This window comes from Anguilla anguilla, chromosome 2 (genome assembly GCF_013347855.1).
Source record: "Anguilla anguilla isolate fAngAng1 chromosome 2, fAngAng1.pri, whole genome shotgun sequence".
Taxonomy (NCBI): Eukaryota; Metazoa; Chordata; class Actinopteri; order Anguilliformes; family Anguillidae; genus Anguilla; species Anguilla anguilla.
Window position 1 is genome coordinate 34,401,973 of NC_049202.1, and position 15,033 is coordinate 34,417,005.

Below are 15,033 nucleotides of genomic sequence, written 5' to 3' on the forward strand. Positions count from 1 at the left end.
CAGACTCCGCCTGTTTGCTGTCAGTCTCTCAGCCCCGCCCTCCACAACCCCCACTGGCTAGATTATCAGAAGAGCTGTCAATCAAGCTGACGAGGGGGGGTCAGCAAAATGACCAGGACCCGCCCACCCCCTCCCCGCTGGGGTTCCTCTCAGTGTCGTTCTTTTTAATTTGATTCAGGTTAATGAACATTTCTGTGATTCGATAACTCAGCACGTTTTCAGCTAGTCAAACAGACTACACTGCAATTAAACAGGACTGGGACAACTTGAAGCTGAGGGCCATTTCAGACAGCTCTCTCCAGGTCTCTGGAAATCTGTAAGAACTGTAACTGTGCCCCACCTGTAGCTTTAAAGAGGTCCCTGGAGGGATGAACAAGCAGGCTTACAGAGATACAAGCGGGCAAAACTGTTCCAGCCAAGTAAGACACAGGAACGGTGGGCTGGAGACGCTGAGTGTTTCTGTAGCTAAGGTCATATCTAACCTTAGTGGTTTTCTAAACAAGTAAACTCCTCCGAAAGCGTTTCTACACCTAAGATCGTCAAGGATTTCTCGAAACGAGAAAACGAATGGGAGGTCTCCCCCAAACGAAGCAAACGGATTGGCGAGGGTTTATCCGAAACAAAGGAAAGTTCGGGGTGGCTTGGTGACTGGCAGCAGCTGGGTCAGACCCTGCGCTCCCAGAAGAAGAAACCCAGCGATGATTCAGAGACAGGGGAGGAGGTCTGGGGTGTTGCGTCTTCCAGGGCTAAAAATACACCCAGCCGTCAGAGGAGGTAACCCTTCAGAAATGCATCTGGTCCGAGTTGAATTTTTAGCCAAAGGGTGACACGCACACGCACACATACGCACACTCACACACACAAATGAACACATACACGTGCACACGAACGTATGCACACACAAAAATACACACTCATATACACAAGCACTCACTCACTCACACACACCACATATGCATGCATGCATGCACACACCCATGCATCCACACACACACACACCCACACACACACACGCACCTAAAAGCTTCTTGCTGTCCAGCTTCTGCCGGTTGAGAGGACTGGTGCCGTACAGCAGCGTGTGATGCTCTGAATGGACCGTCTGGATCTCGTCGAGCGTGGCCTTCCTGCCCCGGATTCTCTGCTCGCAGACACAAGAGGGCCTTTCATTTGGGATCTCAGTTCAACAGGAAAACTGAAAGCGACGAAAAAACGGGTGCAATTCGGTCCTCCGGCCAGCAGGCGGCGCCTCACCTCACAGCGGTTGAGTAACCCGGTCTCCTGCAGCCGGGACCAGATGCTCTGTATGCGGCCGGCGTGCTCCGGGTGTATGTGGGTGTTCCCGCACATGCACTGGTGCTTCAGCATGAAGCTGTCGTACACCACGCCTGTGACGGGCAGCGCAGCTCATCAACACGGTGACATCACAGCACAAGCCTAGCGCCCTACTGCTCTCACAAAAAAACACCTCTAATGTCCATAGGGCTAAAATGACTAGAATAATGGCTATGGTCCATTAATACTGTACCTGAATAATCCTCTGTGTCTATGCATTTAGTTAATTCTGTGACATTTTTGGTTAGTTATGAATGGGTTTTAAAGAAAAGCTATGCATTTTAGCTATGAAGCTGTTATACACACTGCATAGGGGTGGTATATATTTTGACAGACCACTTTCTGAACTTAATATTTTGCAACATATCAGTGTCGTGTCCTAAATTTGTTCTTTCCCCTGCGTTTCGTTACTTCTGTGCACAGATTAACCTGAACACACACTTCTCCCCTTCATGGTTGCTCTTGGCAGCTGAAATAAGATTACTGTAGAAGGAGATTACAATATTTTTTAACAATATCGGCCACATTTCCCAGAGCACCTGTTCAGAAGAATTGCCTTCATATTGTAATTTGCTATTATTTAGGGCAGTATTTAATCCAAGCTGGCTCCGCCAACACTTTCTCGCAATAACACACACTGGGGGAAACTGAGGTGCTGCCACTGAGCGATATGCTATATTAATGCTCTGAAATTGCTCTATTACCCATTACTGCATCCCACTAGTTATGCTGTCCCTAACTTTTTACAGCCACGTCTTCCAAGAGCCAAGACAACATATGGCCATGAAGAAGACCAACTTATTTTTGCTATTCTTTACTGAACCTGCCTCCATTTCCACTGGATCATAATAAACCCAAAGCCTCTTTTATGTTAATGTGAAGATTATAGTATATAAGCATGATGTAAAGGCTGGCCAAAACCCATGATCATGAACTCTACTTGCTAACCAATTATTGGTCTCATCTACTGTTGTAGTTACTCACTTAGAAATCATTCATCAGGGTACCATTCTACCACAGGGCCCTCAGGTACACCCTTACCTGTGGTGAAGAGGTGCTTGATGGGTGCTTCTCCAATAGGGGCGCCTTTGAGGCTGGCAGTGGCCGGGGAGGACTGGGCCCTTCCCAGAGGCCTGTGGGACATGCCAGTGATTGACATGGACGCCTGGAACAGGTTGAGCTGCTGCAAGTGCTGCTGGTCCGTAAACTGCGGGGAAAGGAGGACAGACTGCTTCAAACCACCTGCCATAAAAACAATAACCATAGACGCTCGCGTCACAAACCTAACAAACGCCCAGGAGACGAGGAGGGCTTCTGCAGACGGCCATAAATTAATACCCCTCCACAGAGGTGGAAGCTGTTGTGTTTCAGCTCTGAGCAGACTAAACATGGGCCTTTCTGGAGCGATGGACAGAGTGCATGTGACTCCCTACGTGTGGCCAAAGCCCAGAGGATGTCCACCCAGCCAACATCTCCTTCCCTGGACACCCTCTGTAAACACACAAGCCCAAGAGCAGGATCTGCTTTGCGTCAAGACGCAAACAGCGAAGACCTGGGGCGGCAGCAGTGCGTTCTGGGAATAAACAACCGCCTCAGCTATTTGTCGAGAGGCATCTCTCCCAGCTCGGACCGAATTAGCTTCAAGTAACTGGCGTCTTTTTTCCATATCTGAAACGGAGGTAGCTTAAAGCTCTGGCTCGGGGCGGAGCGTCCTTCTGCTACTTCTGAATGGGAGTTTGGTGGGAGGGAGGAGAAGCACCCCAGCTCCTCTGTGCTCCTCTCCACTAAGCCGTGGGCCCGTGTCCTCCATGAGCTCCTCTGTATCCAGGGCAAAAAAACAAATGAGAGGAGAAATACTAAAGAGGGAAAACAGGGGCGTGCACACGTTGACAAAAAAAAAGGAGGTTTACGTTCCTGGCTGCCCAAGCTGTAGCATGATTTTCAAAAAAAAGCTGTCTATTTATTCACACTCCCTAAGGACACGGCCATGAGGGACTGAGCAGGGAGGGGAGGGGGGGAGGGGGGTTGTGGGCACAGGATGAGTCATGCAGAGATGACTCACACAGATGAGCCCATTCACAGGTCTCGACTCACTCAGATGCGAAAAGGCAAAGAGAAGAGGGGTCTGTGTGCGTATCCAAATTTCATACTCTCACTACAAACCCCACAGCTAGTCCACAATGCAATGTTCGGCTGGAAAGAATTTTCAGTCCTGAACCAAAAAAAAAAAAAAACCCAAGTCCCAATCCTCAGTTTGCATCTTAAGGGCAGCCCGGAGAGTTCTGGAAATGGCAGGTACTCATGTCTTAATTAGGTAAAGAGCCCGCAACAGGAAGTAGAAACGGCGCTCCCCGAAGACCTCCACAAAGCGCTAACAAACGAGCGCTTGTCCGTTCTACCCCCTGCAGCAGAGCGACCGGCGAGGATGACTCATCGGAGAAGGAGGAGGAGGAGGAGGGAACTGAAATACTGAAATGTTTTCTCTGGGTCTGCGCATATTAAGCAGTCGCCGGCACCTTGCACAGCTCGCAATTAGGAACGCCGAGCGGTGCGCCCACCCCACTGCCCCCGCCCCGCCCCCGACTCCGCCGATTGGCTGCAGCGCTCACGACGTTTCATAACGGACAAATCGGCACATTCACTTCTTATCGTGCTTGACTGGACAAAACAGTAGCATTGAACAACTGCATTTTTTTTGGGGGGGGGGGGGGGGGGGGGTTGGGGCTACAACTTTTGAACAGTTTTAGAAACAGAACAACTTTTAAAATGGAAAAAAAAAAAAACTATATAAACTATAGGTATGCATGGCACTTCTTCTGCAATAACAGGGTCCTGATTGGTTGCTGTGTAAATTTGCTCATTTGCTCCACTGCAGTAGAAGCAGTAAAAGTGATTTTACCAAAGACTGGAGCCTTCCTTAAACAGGCTATACTTCAGTCTGCATTTTATCATCATTACAATGTGTCTGCCAGGACACAAAGTCAAGTTACTCTCATAAAGAAAACAGTTAAATATGCAGTATGTAAGTTTGGAGAAATGAGCAAGAGCAAGATTTCGGGAAAAAAAAAAAAAAAAACCAAAAAAAAAAAAACATTCCACCACCTCCCACCCCCTCCACTAAGTTCTCCCTCCAAACACATGCTGCATGGCATCTGAGTACTGGAGAGAGAGGACATATGTAGTCCATTCTATCATAAATCAGCTGGAAGTCGCTATGCCCAATTTCATATAAATCGATGTTCATGTCAAAAATGTTTGGTTTCATCTTATTTTAGTAAAACAATATCTTGGCTTACATAATCTTTATGTCTTCATGCCAAATTCAGAGTAAAAATAGAGTTTTGAAACGTTTAAACGCAAGATGACAGCACCGGAGTTCTGCACCGTTTGGAAGCTAGCCAGCATGCTGTCAACAGCCACACGGCCACCTCGGCTGCATCTGCGGCCTTCAGCTAACGCGTTTCATCTGATTTTACTCTAAAAATGTCTAGGTTCTCATGATCTGTATGTCTTCTTGTCAAATTCAGTGTAAAATATCATTTTGAAGGTTTAAATGTAAGATGACAAGCTAACACCAGAGGTTTGGCTACAGAGATCATAGCTACTGCCATTTGCCACAAGTCACACGTAGCGACTATTTTAACGGTCTTGGCATTCTTCGTTACCTGGGTGTAAGCGAGGCCCTGCTCGTCAAACTCCTTCAACTCGATGGCCTCGTCCTCGTCGTCGTCCTCCTCCGCCTCGCTCTCTGGGATCTCGTCCTTCACCGTGACCGGCTGCTCGGAGCTGGGGGCCACCTCCCCCGGCCCCTCCTGCTGCGGCTCCTGGTCCGGAGGCCCCTCCCCCGCCGGCTCAGGCCCCTCCCCCCTGTCCTCCAGCATCTCCGCCGTCTCCGTCAGCTCCTCCTCCGTCTCCTCCGGGTGGACGGGAGGCTGGCGGGGAAGCTCGGGACCCTTGGACAGCATCTGGGGACGGGGGAAGGGGGGGGACGACGCCGTGATGCTAACTGAAGCTACCGGCTAAAGGGGTCCTAGCTCGAGGGCTATACTGTAGCGAAAACATTAACGTCTGTCCTCAGCACTCGTCCTCCAACAAGAACAGACTGCAAGACGTCAGAGTCAGAGAGACGGTTTGAGCATTTCACACCCTCCTACGTCCGCACGCCACAAAAACACACTGACGAAGGGACTGGTGCAAACACGTCCCCAGAATGCACGACCGTCGCAGAATCCCCGGAGCACAGTGACATGTAAATGGTAAATGGACTGCATTTATATAGCGCTTTTATCCAAAGCGCTTTACAATTGATGCCTCTCATTCGCCAGAGCAGTTAGGGGTTAGGGGTTAGGCGTCTTGCTCAAGGACACTTCGACATGCCCAGGGCGGGGTTTGAACCGGCAACCCTCCGACTGCCAGACAATCGGTCTTACCTCCTGAGCTATGTCGCCCCGACATGACCATACCTATGCTAAATAACTAAAAAGGAACGGCAGCAATGCTCCCGGGACGCTACTGCTAATGCCTGCCGGTGGGTGTCTCCGCGGCGCCCCCCCTACCTTGTTGAGCTGGATGTGCTGCTGGTACTGCTTCTGCTTCTCCAGGAAGTGCTGGTGCTGGTGCTGCATGACCAGCTGCTGCAGGGCCTGGGGGCTCTGGGGCAGGGGGGCCGAATGGGTGCGGCTCAGCGGCCGGTGGCGGGCCTTGCTGACCGTGCGCATGCCTCCGGAGACCCGCTCGCCCGTCACCAGCGGCGACTGCCCGTACATCGGCACTGAGCGAGGAGAGAGGGGGGGGGGGGAGGGAGGCCCACTGAGCTACTGTTCCACTGAGGGACAGACCTGTGTTCAAGGTAGTACAATCCAACATTTCCTTTTTCTTTTGTCAACAGAGCTTAGAAATCTGGACCTGCTCTGTTTTACCAGCATTTTTTATTTCTAAATATCTCACTCGTGAGAGTCACCCCAGTCATAAAAGGTATTTGGTGCAAGTAGATGCCAGCATCGGTGTGTGTGTGCGTGTGTGCGTGTGTGTGTGAGCGCGCATATGTGTGTGTGTGTGTGTGTGTGTGTGCATGTCTGTGTACGTGTGTGTCTGTGTGTGTGTGTGTGTGTACGCGTGCGTGCGTGTGTGTGTGTGTGTCTGTGTGTGTGCATGTACGTGTATGTGTGTGTACGCGTGTGTATGTGTGTGTGCGTGTGTGTGCGTGTGCGTGTGCGAGTGTGTGTGTGTGTGTGTCTGTCTGTGTGTGTGTGTGTGTGTGTACGCGTGTGTATGTGTGTGTGCGTGTCTGTGTACGTGTGTGTGTGTGCGTGTGCGTGTGTGTGTGTGAGTGAGTGTGTGTGTGTGTGTGTGTCTGTCTGTCTGTGTGTGTGCGTATGTGTGTGTGTGTGTCTGTGTGTGCGTGTGCGTGGCAGGCGGCTGAGGGGTACCTGCGAGCAGCGCACTCTGCTGGCGGGCCTGCTCCAGCAGCAGGACGTGCTGCAGCAGGGAGGAGTGGCTGTGGCTGGTGGCGGACGGCGGCTCGCTGTCGTGGGGCAGCCCGGGGGGCAGGCAGGCCGGCAGGGAGGAGGTGCTGACGAACTTCCCTGTGAGAGCGCCGCCCTGCCGCAGGGACTGGATGGCCTGCCGCTCGGCCTCCTGCTGCGCAGACAGCTTCTGTGGAGCCTGCAGGAGAGAGAGAGAGAGAGAGAGAGAGAGAGTGAGCGCCTACACTCCAACACACATGTACGCAAGCCTAACCCTCCAACACGCACACGTACACAAGCCTAACCCTCCAACACGCACACGTACGCAAGCCTAACACTCCAACACGCACACATACACAAGCCTAACACTCCAACACACATGTACGCAAACCTAACACTCCAACACGCACACGTATGCAAACCTAACACTCCAACACACATGTACGCAAGCCTAACACTCCAACACACATGTACGCAAGCCTAACACTCCAACACACATGTACGCAAGCCTAACACTCCAACACACACATGTACGCAAGCCTAACACTCCAACACACACACGTACGCAAGCCTAACACTCCAACACACACACGTACGCAAGCCTAACACTCCAACACGCACACGTACACAAGCCTAACACTCCAACACACATGTATGCAAACCTAACACTCCAACACGCACACGTACGCAAGCCTAACACTCCAACACACATGTACGCAAACCTAACACTCCAACACGCACACGTATGCAAACCTAACACTCCAACACACATGTACGCAAGCCTAACACTCCAACACGCACACGTACGCAAACCTAACACTCCAACACACATGTACGCAAGCCTAACACTCCAACACACACATGTACGCAAGCCTAACACTCCAACACACATGTACGCAAACCTAACACTCCAACACGCACACGTACGCAAACCTAACAGTCCAACACGGCCTTTCAAGGCCGCGTGCCGCTTGCGCGGGGGGCAGGCGGGCGGCGGCACTCACGGCGATGTGCGAGTTGGCGGCGGTCACAGTGGCGGGCAGGCCCAGGGAGATGTTGGGGAGCGAGGGGGAGGTGTACAGGCTCAGCTGGCTGGCTGTCCTGTCCGCGCCCATGGCCTGCTGCTGGCAGCGCAGGTGCTGCAGGGTCGAGGGGGAGACCTGCCTCAGGGTTTCATCCTCAAACCTCAACTCAACACCCGCAGGCCCTTCCTCCAACCGCTGCTGCACAGCCATTCAATCTCTTCCTACATAGGTCTTTGATCTCTATTCCTTGTTTCACAGGTATTTGATCTCTTCCTTCTCACATGGGTATTTGATTTCCATACCTTGTTACATAGGTATTTGATCTCTATTCCTTGTTCCATAGCTATTTGATCTCTATACCTTGTTACATAGGTATTTGATCTCTATTCCTTGTTCCATAGCTATTTGATCTCTATACCTTGTGACATAGGTATTTGATGTCTTTTCCTTTTTACATAGGTATTTGACCTCTCTTCCTGTTACACAGATATTTGACTCATTTGCCTTGTTACATATGTATTAGATCTCCTCCTTGTTACATAGGCATTCGATCTCTTCTCCCTGTTGTGTTTTCTAGAACCAAAAACTGCCAAGAATTGCACCAGAACCGAAACGAGTGCAGTGGGTACCAGTGAGGCTTAGTGCTGATTTTAAGACCATTCCACTTGTTCTTAAAGCATCCAATGTCATGGCTGACTAAAGCCGCGTTTCCACCGCAGGAACTATACCCCGGAACTAGGAACCTTTTGAGGAACTCAGTGCGTTTCCACCGCAGGAACTAGGGTCTAAATTTAGTTCTGGGGGCTTTGTTTTACCCCCCAAAACGTTCCTGCTCGGGGGGTAGTACTTTCCGAAAGTACAGGAACCTTTTGGGTGGAGCTTGCAGCGCTGAACATTTCTGATTGGTCGAGTACTCGTAGCATTTGTGTTGTATTTATTTTCCGCCATTACCCGCCATGTTTGAAAATATGCAGCGGCAAACCAATTTATTTTCATAATAACTTCAAATCAAACTTGTATGTTATGCGGCGCAGTAGCCTACTTTTGGTTATAGCCTGTCAACGTCTTGGAATTATAACGTGTGCTCTTCTGTTCTTTTCTTGCTTTAGTATTCGTTTTATAAAATGCTAAGCATTCGTGCTGGGACAGCATATTAGCTACGTAGGCTACCAAAACATTCAAACGGATTAATTCGGTTGCTGAATATTTTCTTCCGGATTTTCTTTGTTAGCCCGTTGTAATTGACTCAAAACGTTTGATACAGTTATGTGAGGTATGCGGTAGTTCTGCATAATTAACATTGGTGATACAGTACAAGCAAACTGGAAATCACCTTCCGCACTTTTTATCCGGGTAAAATAACAGGTTAATTCTAGTAATCTTCCCTTTAGCTTTTTCAGACTGCCGTAATTTTACTCAATTTTACTGCCATTTTTCAATTCCACGAAAAGACCAGAAAGACTATGGACTCATTTATGGTGCATGGTTCGCATCTGGAGGGCACACTTCGCTGCTCGGCTAGCAGTAACTTCGAAGGAAAGCAAACGGTGGCTGTACCACTACTAATTTACATTTTCACGCAAGTCCGAGTTTTCGTTCTATTCTTGTCATTTTGCGATTAGCCTATATGGAATTGACGACGAGAAAGTAATAAAACAGCAAATTGTTTACAATGTGTGCATGTTTTCTGCTGTTAATGAATGTGTTTGAGAGGATATATGAAAATCAATGAATACAAAAGTAACCATATATAGTCATTGTTGGTAACCCGTTGTATATAAGTGGAATAAACCCCTCCGGGCTGTCCCGGTTATTAGAAAATAATGTAGGCTACTTCGGTGGTAGTATGGGATTACAGAAGAAATCATATGACAGATGGACCGACGACAACGTCAGTGGGCTAATTTGCCTAATCTTCGCGGTACTTTAGACCCCGGTGGAAACGCAGACAACCATTGGCTGAAGGAACCTTTTAGTTCCTGGTAAAGTAGTTCCTGGGACTGAAAGTTCCGGGTAATTTTGGTGGAAACGCGGCTTAACAGAGCGTTTAGTAAGGTATCAGCCTGGACATTCTGATGTGGAGAGGGTTTCCTTAAGCTTTGTATGGCTATGGAATGCCCTCTGGAAGCATATCAGAGGCTCCACCCATTGCATATTTTAAAAAGCAACCAAAAAAAACACCTTTTTATAACCGCATTGAAATGACTTGCATGTTCCAAGACATCATGCTCCTGAGTTACTCATTTATTTTCACTTTGTTAAATTTGTTTTCTGTTTATTTTTCTTACCGTACGCACTGCAAATGCGCTTGAAAGACGGTGTATAAAATAATATTATTACACAGGAGCCAACACTGTGCCCAAAGCTACAGGACTTCTCGTTCACGGGCAGCATGTTCTTCAGCCTTCATCGGTCAAAGAAAAAAAAATCTCGCCTCCGATCGAAAGAAGCTCCGCTGCTCAAACGTAGGGCTGGACGCCGACGGACGCGTGCGCGCGCACTTCCTGTCCCACTGCCCGCCCTCCGCTTGAGACGCCACCTGCACCCCACTCCCGGGGCCCGTAAATCACCCCACAAATCAACAGAGGGAACACACACACGGAGCAACCGATAACAACGGCGAAATAACAGTCTTGGGGGGGCTATTTTCAGCGGCAACACGCGGCCAATTAATGAGGCGCGGTTTAGTTACTGCACCGGTGTTATTTCTTTGTTCCGAATCAACGGCTGCATTTAAGCGGTTGGCGGGCGGGCGGAGGGGCAAAGAACAATTTCCTCGGCGAGAAGCGGAAAACGCAGATTATCCGTTTTGTTTCCCCGGCTAAGCACCTTTTCATTTAGCCGTCGTCGAAAAAAAGGGATTCGGGACGACGGCCAATTAACCGTAAAACAGCCCGCCGGGCCGAATGCACGAAACCTCAAAACAGGTTGAAACGACCCATCTGGCCGATTATGACCAATCAAGACCGGATTGCGGGCAATTTCTAACAATGGGTCTTGAAGATGGGCCTCAAAACCGTGCGCTCCGGGGCGAGCGTCGGGAGGGCTCTGACGCACCAGCCGACCGAACGACAGGCACGGCGCTCAAAAAAAAAAAGACAGGAAATATCTCCCTAAAAATACCACCTTAATCACAGACTCATTTAGCTCCCGACAATGAAAACATCAGAGCGCGAGCCTCCTGTGTCCTATGCAAACTCATTTCTCTGTGAGGAGCGGTTCTATCCGCAATCTTCACTCGGGGGGGGGGGCGGACGCCATTTTGGCGTCATTTCCCCCACATACTGGTGCACAACATGAAAGGGGTTGGTTAAAAAAAAGCAAACAAGACTCTTCTAGATAAAATGACAAATAACCTTCTGATCATAAAATAATTGGCTTTAAATCTGCACCACGGAGTCTTGGATGGCTGGGTTTGAGGGCTCGTTTGCAAGAGCTCTGAGGATGTAGCCGACAGCAGAGCAACGCTATAACCGAGCGCGCTCCTTCATCCCTGTCTCTCCTGGAGCAGGAAGAGCACCAGAACAGGAAAAATGGTGGGGGGGGGGGGGGGGAGCATCAAGAGAAAGGCTTATGAAACAGAGGAGGAGGGGGTGGACGGTGACCTGAGATGTTGGCCATGGAACACGGGGGCTGCGTGACTCAGACTGCTCCAAGTTGCCACGGTATTCATTTATTCGTTTATTTATTTATTTGTTTATATTTAAACGCGTTCTCATGCCGGTCACGGAGGCGAGTCGGAACAAAGGCGCCGTTCCCTCCCTCGCCCCCGCAGGTCGAGGCGGCGCTCCTGGAAGGCAGGCCGCCGTTAGGAGCAGGGCGGCGCGGGCGGGGGCCCCCGGCACGGCCTCCCCCTTTCCCTTTCCTCCGTTTTATTACCGGGAAGAGAGGAGACGCACTTTCCCCGCTTCCCTGAAGAAAATCGACTCTCTGATCTGTCGCCTTCTGGAAAAGAGACCGAACCAGAAGCGCCTGCCAGGTCTACACGAGCGTTTCGTTTCCTCCCAAAAAAATAACCACTGCAAATGGAAAAGGTCAGGTTAAATTCTTGTTAGTGCGCCAAAACGTTCTGGGCACTGTATCTGCAGCATCTGACATTACTGTTATTTAGGTGCTACAGTTAGTAATAATGATGGTTCGTAAGTATTTATGAGCAGACTGCAAGGGATTGTTAGTTCTGTTGGCAGAATGTGGAGGAGATGGATGTGTCTGTGGGCAGAATGTGGAGGAGATGGAGGTGTCTATGGGCAGAATGTGGAGGAGATGGATGTGTCTGTGGGCAGAATGTGGAGGAGATGGATGTGTCTGTGGGCAGAATGTGGAGGAGATGGATGTGTCTATGGGCAGAATGTGGAGGAGATGGATGTGTCTGTTGGCAGAATGTGGAGGAGATGGGTGTGTCTGTGGGCAGAAAGTGGAGGAGATGGATGTGTCTGTGGGCAGAATGTGGAGGAGATGGATGTGTCTATGGGCAGAATGTGGAGGAGATGGATGTGTCTATGGGCAGAATGAGGAGGAGATGGATGTGTCTATGGGCAGAATGTGGAGGAGATGGATGTGTCTATGGGCAGAATGTGGAGGAGATGGATGTCAATGGGCAGAATGAGGAGGAGATGGATGTGTCTATGGGCAGAATGTGGAGGAGATGGATGTGTCTGTGGGCAGAATGTGGAGGAGATGGATGTGTCTATGGGCAGAATGTGGAGGAGATGGATGTGTCTGTGGGCAGAATGTGGAGGAGATGGATGTGTCTGTGGGCAGAATGTGGAGGAGATGGATGTGTCTATGGGCAGAATGTGGAGGAGATAGATGTGTCTATGGGCAGAATGTGGAGGAGATAGATGTGTCTATGGGCAGAATGTGGAGGAGATGGATGTGTCTGTGGGCAGAATGTGGAGGAGATGGATGTGTCTCTGGGCAGAATGTGGAGGAGATGGATGTGTCTGTGGGCAGAATGTGGAGGAGATGGATGTGTCTGTGGGCAGAATGTGGAGGAGATGGATGTGTCTCTCTCACCTTGGCGTGGATGTTGGGGACAGAGCCGCTGGACCCATTCTCAGCGATGGCACTGTTGGAGCTATTGGGAGAACTGGGCCCAGAACCAGGAGCGCTGCTACACATGGAGGACACTGCAATGACACCAGCACACAGATCAGCGCCCGCTCCACGGGCCATCACATGATGGCCACGTCCACCTGGACGAACACTGCGACCGAACAGAGAAAACACCAGCACGTGGGGCAAAGGGCAGTATGCCGGATGAGACCTGATGTCACATGACAAAAAAACGGTAAAATGCTAATGCTAAACAGCACGATGTCCGCTACGCTCACCTGACTGGGGCACGCCGGTGGATGTTTCACACACAAAAAGGAAACGGCGAACAAGCGGGCAGCCAAATTTACGTTGCTCCCCTGCAGCCCCCTGAGGGAGCCTTTTCAGAAAGGGAATCGTAAAAAGGCCGGATTTCTAGCCAGACGGTAGGTCATTTTTGGGGAAGCGGTTAAGCGGCGATCCGTTCTCGCTTCCTCCAGCAGACGTCACCCCCGGCCGCAACGTCCGCGTTCCCAGCAGCCCCCCCGCCCCCCGTACCGCGGGGGCCTACCGAACTAATCCTCCTCGTCCGCAGCCAAAATGAAAAATGTAAACCATCTGCTTATTTGTCGTGAGCCCAACAGGCCGGGCTGCTCTCGCTGGTCGGGCCTCCCTATTTTTAGCCTGAGCCTCTGGCTTCATTTGGAGGGGGGGGGGGGGGGGGGGGGGAAGAGGCAAACAACACAACGCATTAAATCTTTACCTTCGCTCCGCTCAAGCACGACCTGCAGCACCTGCCGAAGGGATGGGCGGGCAGAGCTTGGGGCGCAGCTCGCTCCCTGCAGACGGTGGGTTTTTTAAAACGGCATGCGGTGCTGCACGGCTCTATGAAATAACGTGCGCCGGGTGCAGGACAGCCAGGGACGAATATCAATCGTGTCACGGACACTCCGCTGCCCGCCAGGAAGAGCGGCCTTGTGTAACTGCATTCTGGGAAGCGGGGCGAACCGACTCGACTGGACAGACATTTTGAGCGGGGGCTCTTCCCGCCTGGCTGGCTGACGTGAGAACAAAGGACAGTGGCCCCGTTTGGTGGGTTTCAAGACAGGCCATCCTTAGTCTGAACAAATTAACTATTTAATCATAATGTGAGCTAAAATATATATTTTAATATATGCTACATTTCTAAATTTATATAAAAAAGGTTAGTACACCTAATCTTTCATCAATAGGTTTCACAGAAACTAAACAAGTCATATTCCAAAGGAATGTTACCCATGTCTTCCAACTTCACGGCGCAGTGAACATAATGCATTTACAATTTGCCATGCTACCTTCATAAACAAGAATATTGCACCATAAAGTGGCAGTAATTTGTCAAGTAGCTGGGTACGATGATAGCTTTCTAACTAGCTATTACTGTAATCATAATATACAGCCAGCTACGGTCGCAAGCTGGCAGATAACAATAACAATTGTCTCCTTTTTATATGCTTAGTCTGTATACTGTCTTGCACCACCATCATTTGAAAGCCTAACATGTCCAAAGCTTTAAATGGAAACAGTGCAGGGCAGTCATGTTCAAGCAGGCATTTCAATGGCACAAACCAGGGGCTTAAAATAGCGCTATTGCTAGCCGTGACCTTGTGGGAGTTTTTATAGAGCAGCCATTCACTGCCTCTTTTGTAATAAAAAAAATGACGGATTTTCCAATTCCAGCAAAAAAAAAAAAGAAAAAAAAAGGGGGAAATTTTGAAAAGACTGCAGCCGCCCTCTATGGATCCACGCTGGCACAAAGCTGGCCCCCTGCTGGCGGAGGGCGCGCGCGCGAGGGGAAAGCTCACCCGTGATTTCGATGGCTCTCTTCTTGAAGGTGCTGATCACCGTGCCGTCCTTGCGCCTCAGCAGGGGGCTGCTCCGCCTCTCCGCCACCTTCTGCTTCAGCCAGGAGCGCACCTTCAGGTTGGGCTCGGACACTGCCGCGGGGCGGAGGAGGGACGGGGAGGGGGGGGGGCGAGGACGGGAGGGAGGGAGAGGAGAGAGAAAGAGGGGGATAAACGGCGTGAGAGGCGGGGGGGGGGGGGGGGGGGTCACGGCTCAGCTCCTGCATGACGTGTCACCGCTCGGACCCTCAATGGAAACCAGTCAGCAGCGTTTGAACTGAATCGCGCCGCTGT

At 50.4% G+C, this 15,033-nt stretch overlaps 1 protein-coding gene across 4 annotated transcripts in view; it reads right to left on the reverse strand.

The window, feature by feature from the left end:
• LOC118218902 (histone deacetylase 5-like) overlaps positions 1 to 15,033 on the reverse strand; it is an 86,676-nt gene that overhangs the window by 17,197 nt on the left and 54,446 nt on the right. For all 4 annotated transcript variants that reach the window (XM_035401672.1, XM_035401665.1, XM_035401657.1 and 1 more), the window contains exons 6-14: positions 14,701 to 14,832; positions 12,839 to 12,951; positions 7,802 to 7,936; positions 6,762 to 6,996; positions 5,889 to 6,103; positions 4,998 to 5,297; positions 2,374 to 2,539; positions 1,252 to 1,385; positions 1,018 to 1,138 (exon numbers count right to left, since the gene is read on the reverse strand). In XM_035401672.1, the coding sequence (XP_035257563.1) occupies positions 1,018 to 1,138; positions 1,252 to 1,385; positions 2,374 to 2,539; positions 4,998 to 5,297; positions 5,889 to 6,103; positions 6,762 to 6,996; positions 7,802 to 7,936; positions 12,839 to 12,951; positions 14,701 to 14,832 (1,551 nt within the window). The remainder of the gene's footprint in view (positions 1 to 1,017; positions 1,139 to 1,251; positions 1,386 to 2,373; positions 2,540 to 4,997; positions 5,298 to 5,888; positions 6,104 to 6,761; positions 6,997 to 7,801; positions 7,937 to 12,838; positions 12,952 to 14,700; positions 14,833 to 15,033) is intronic.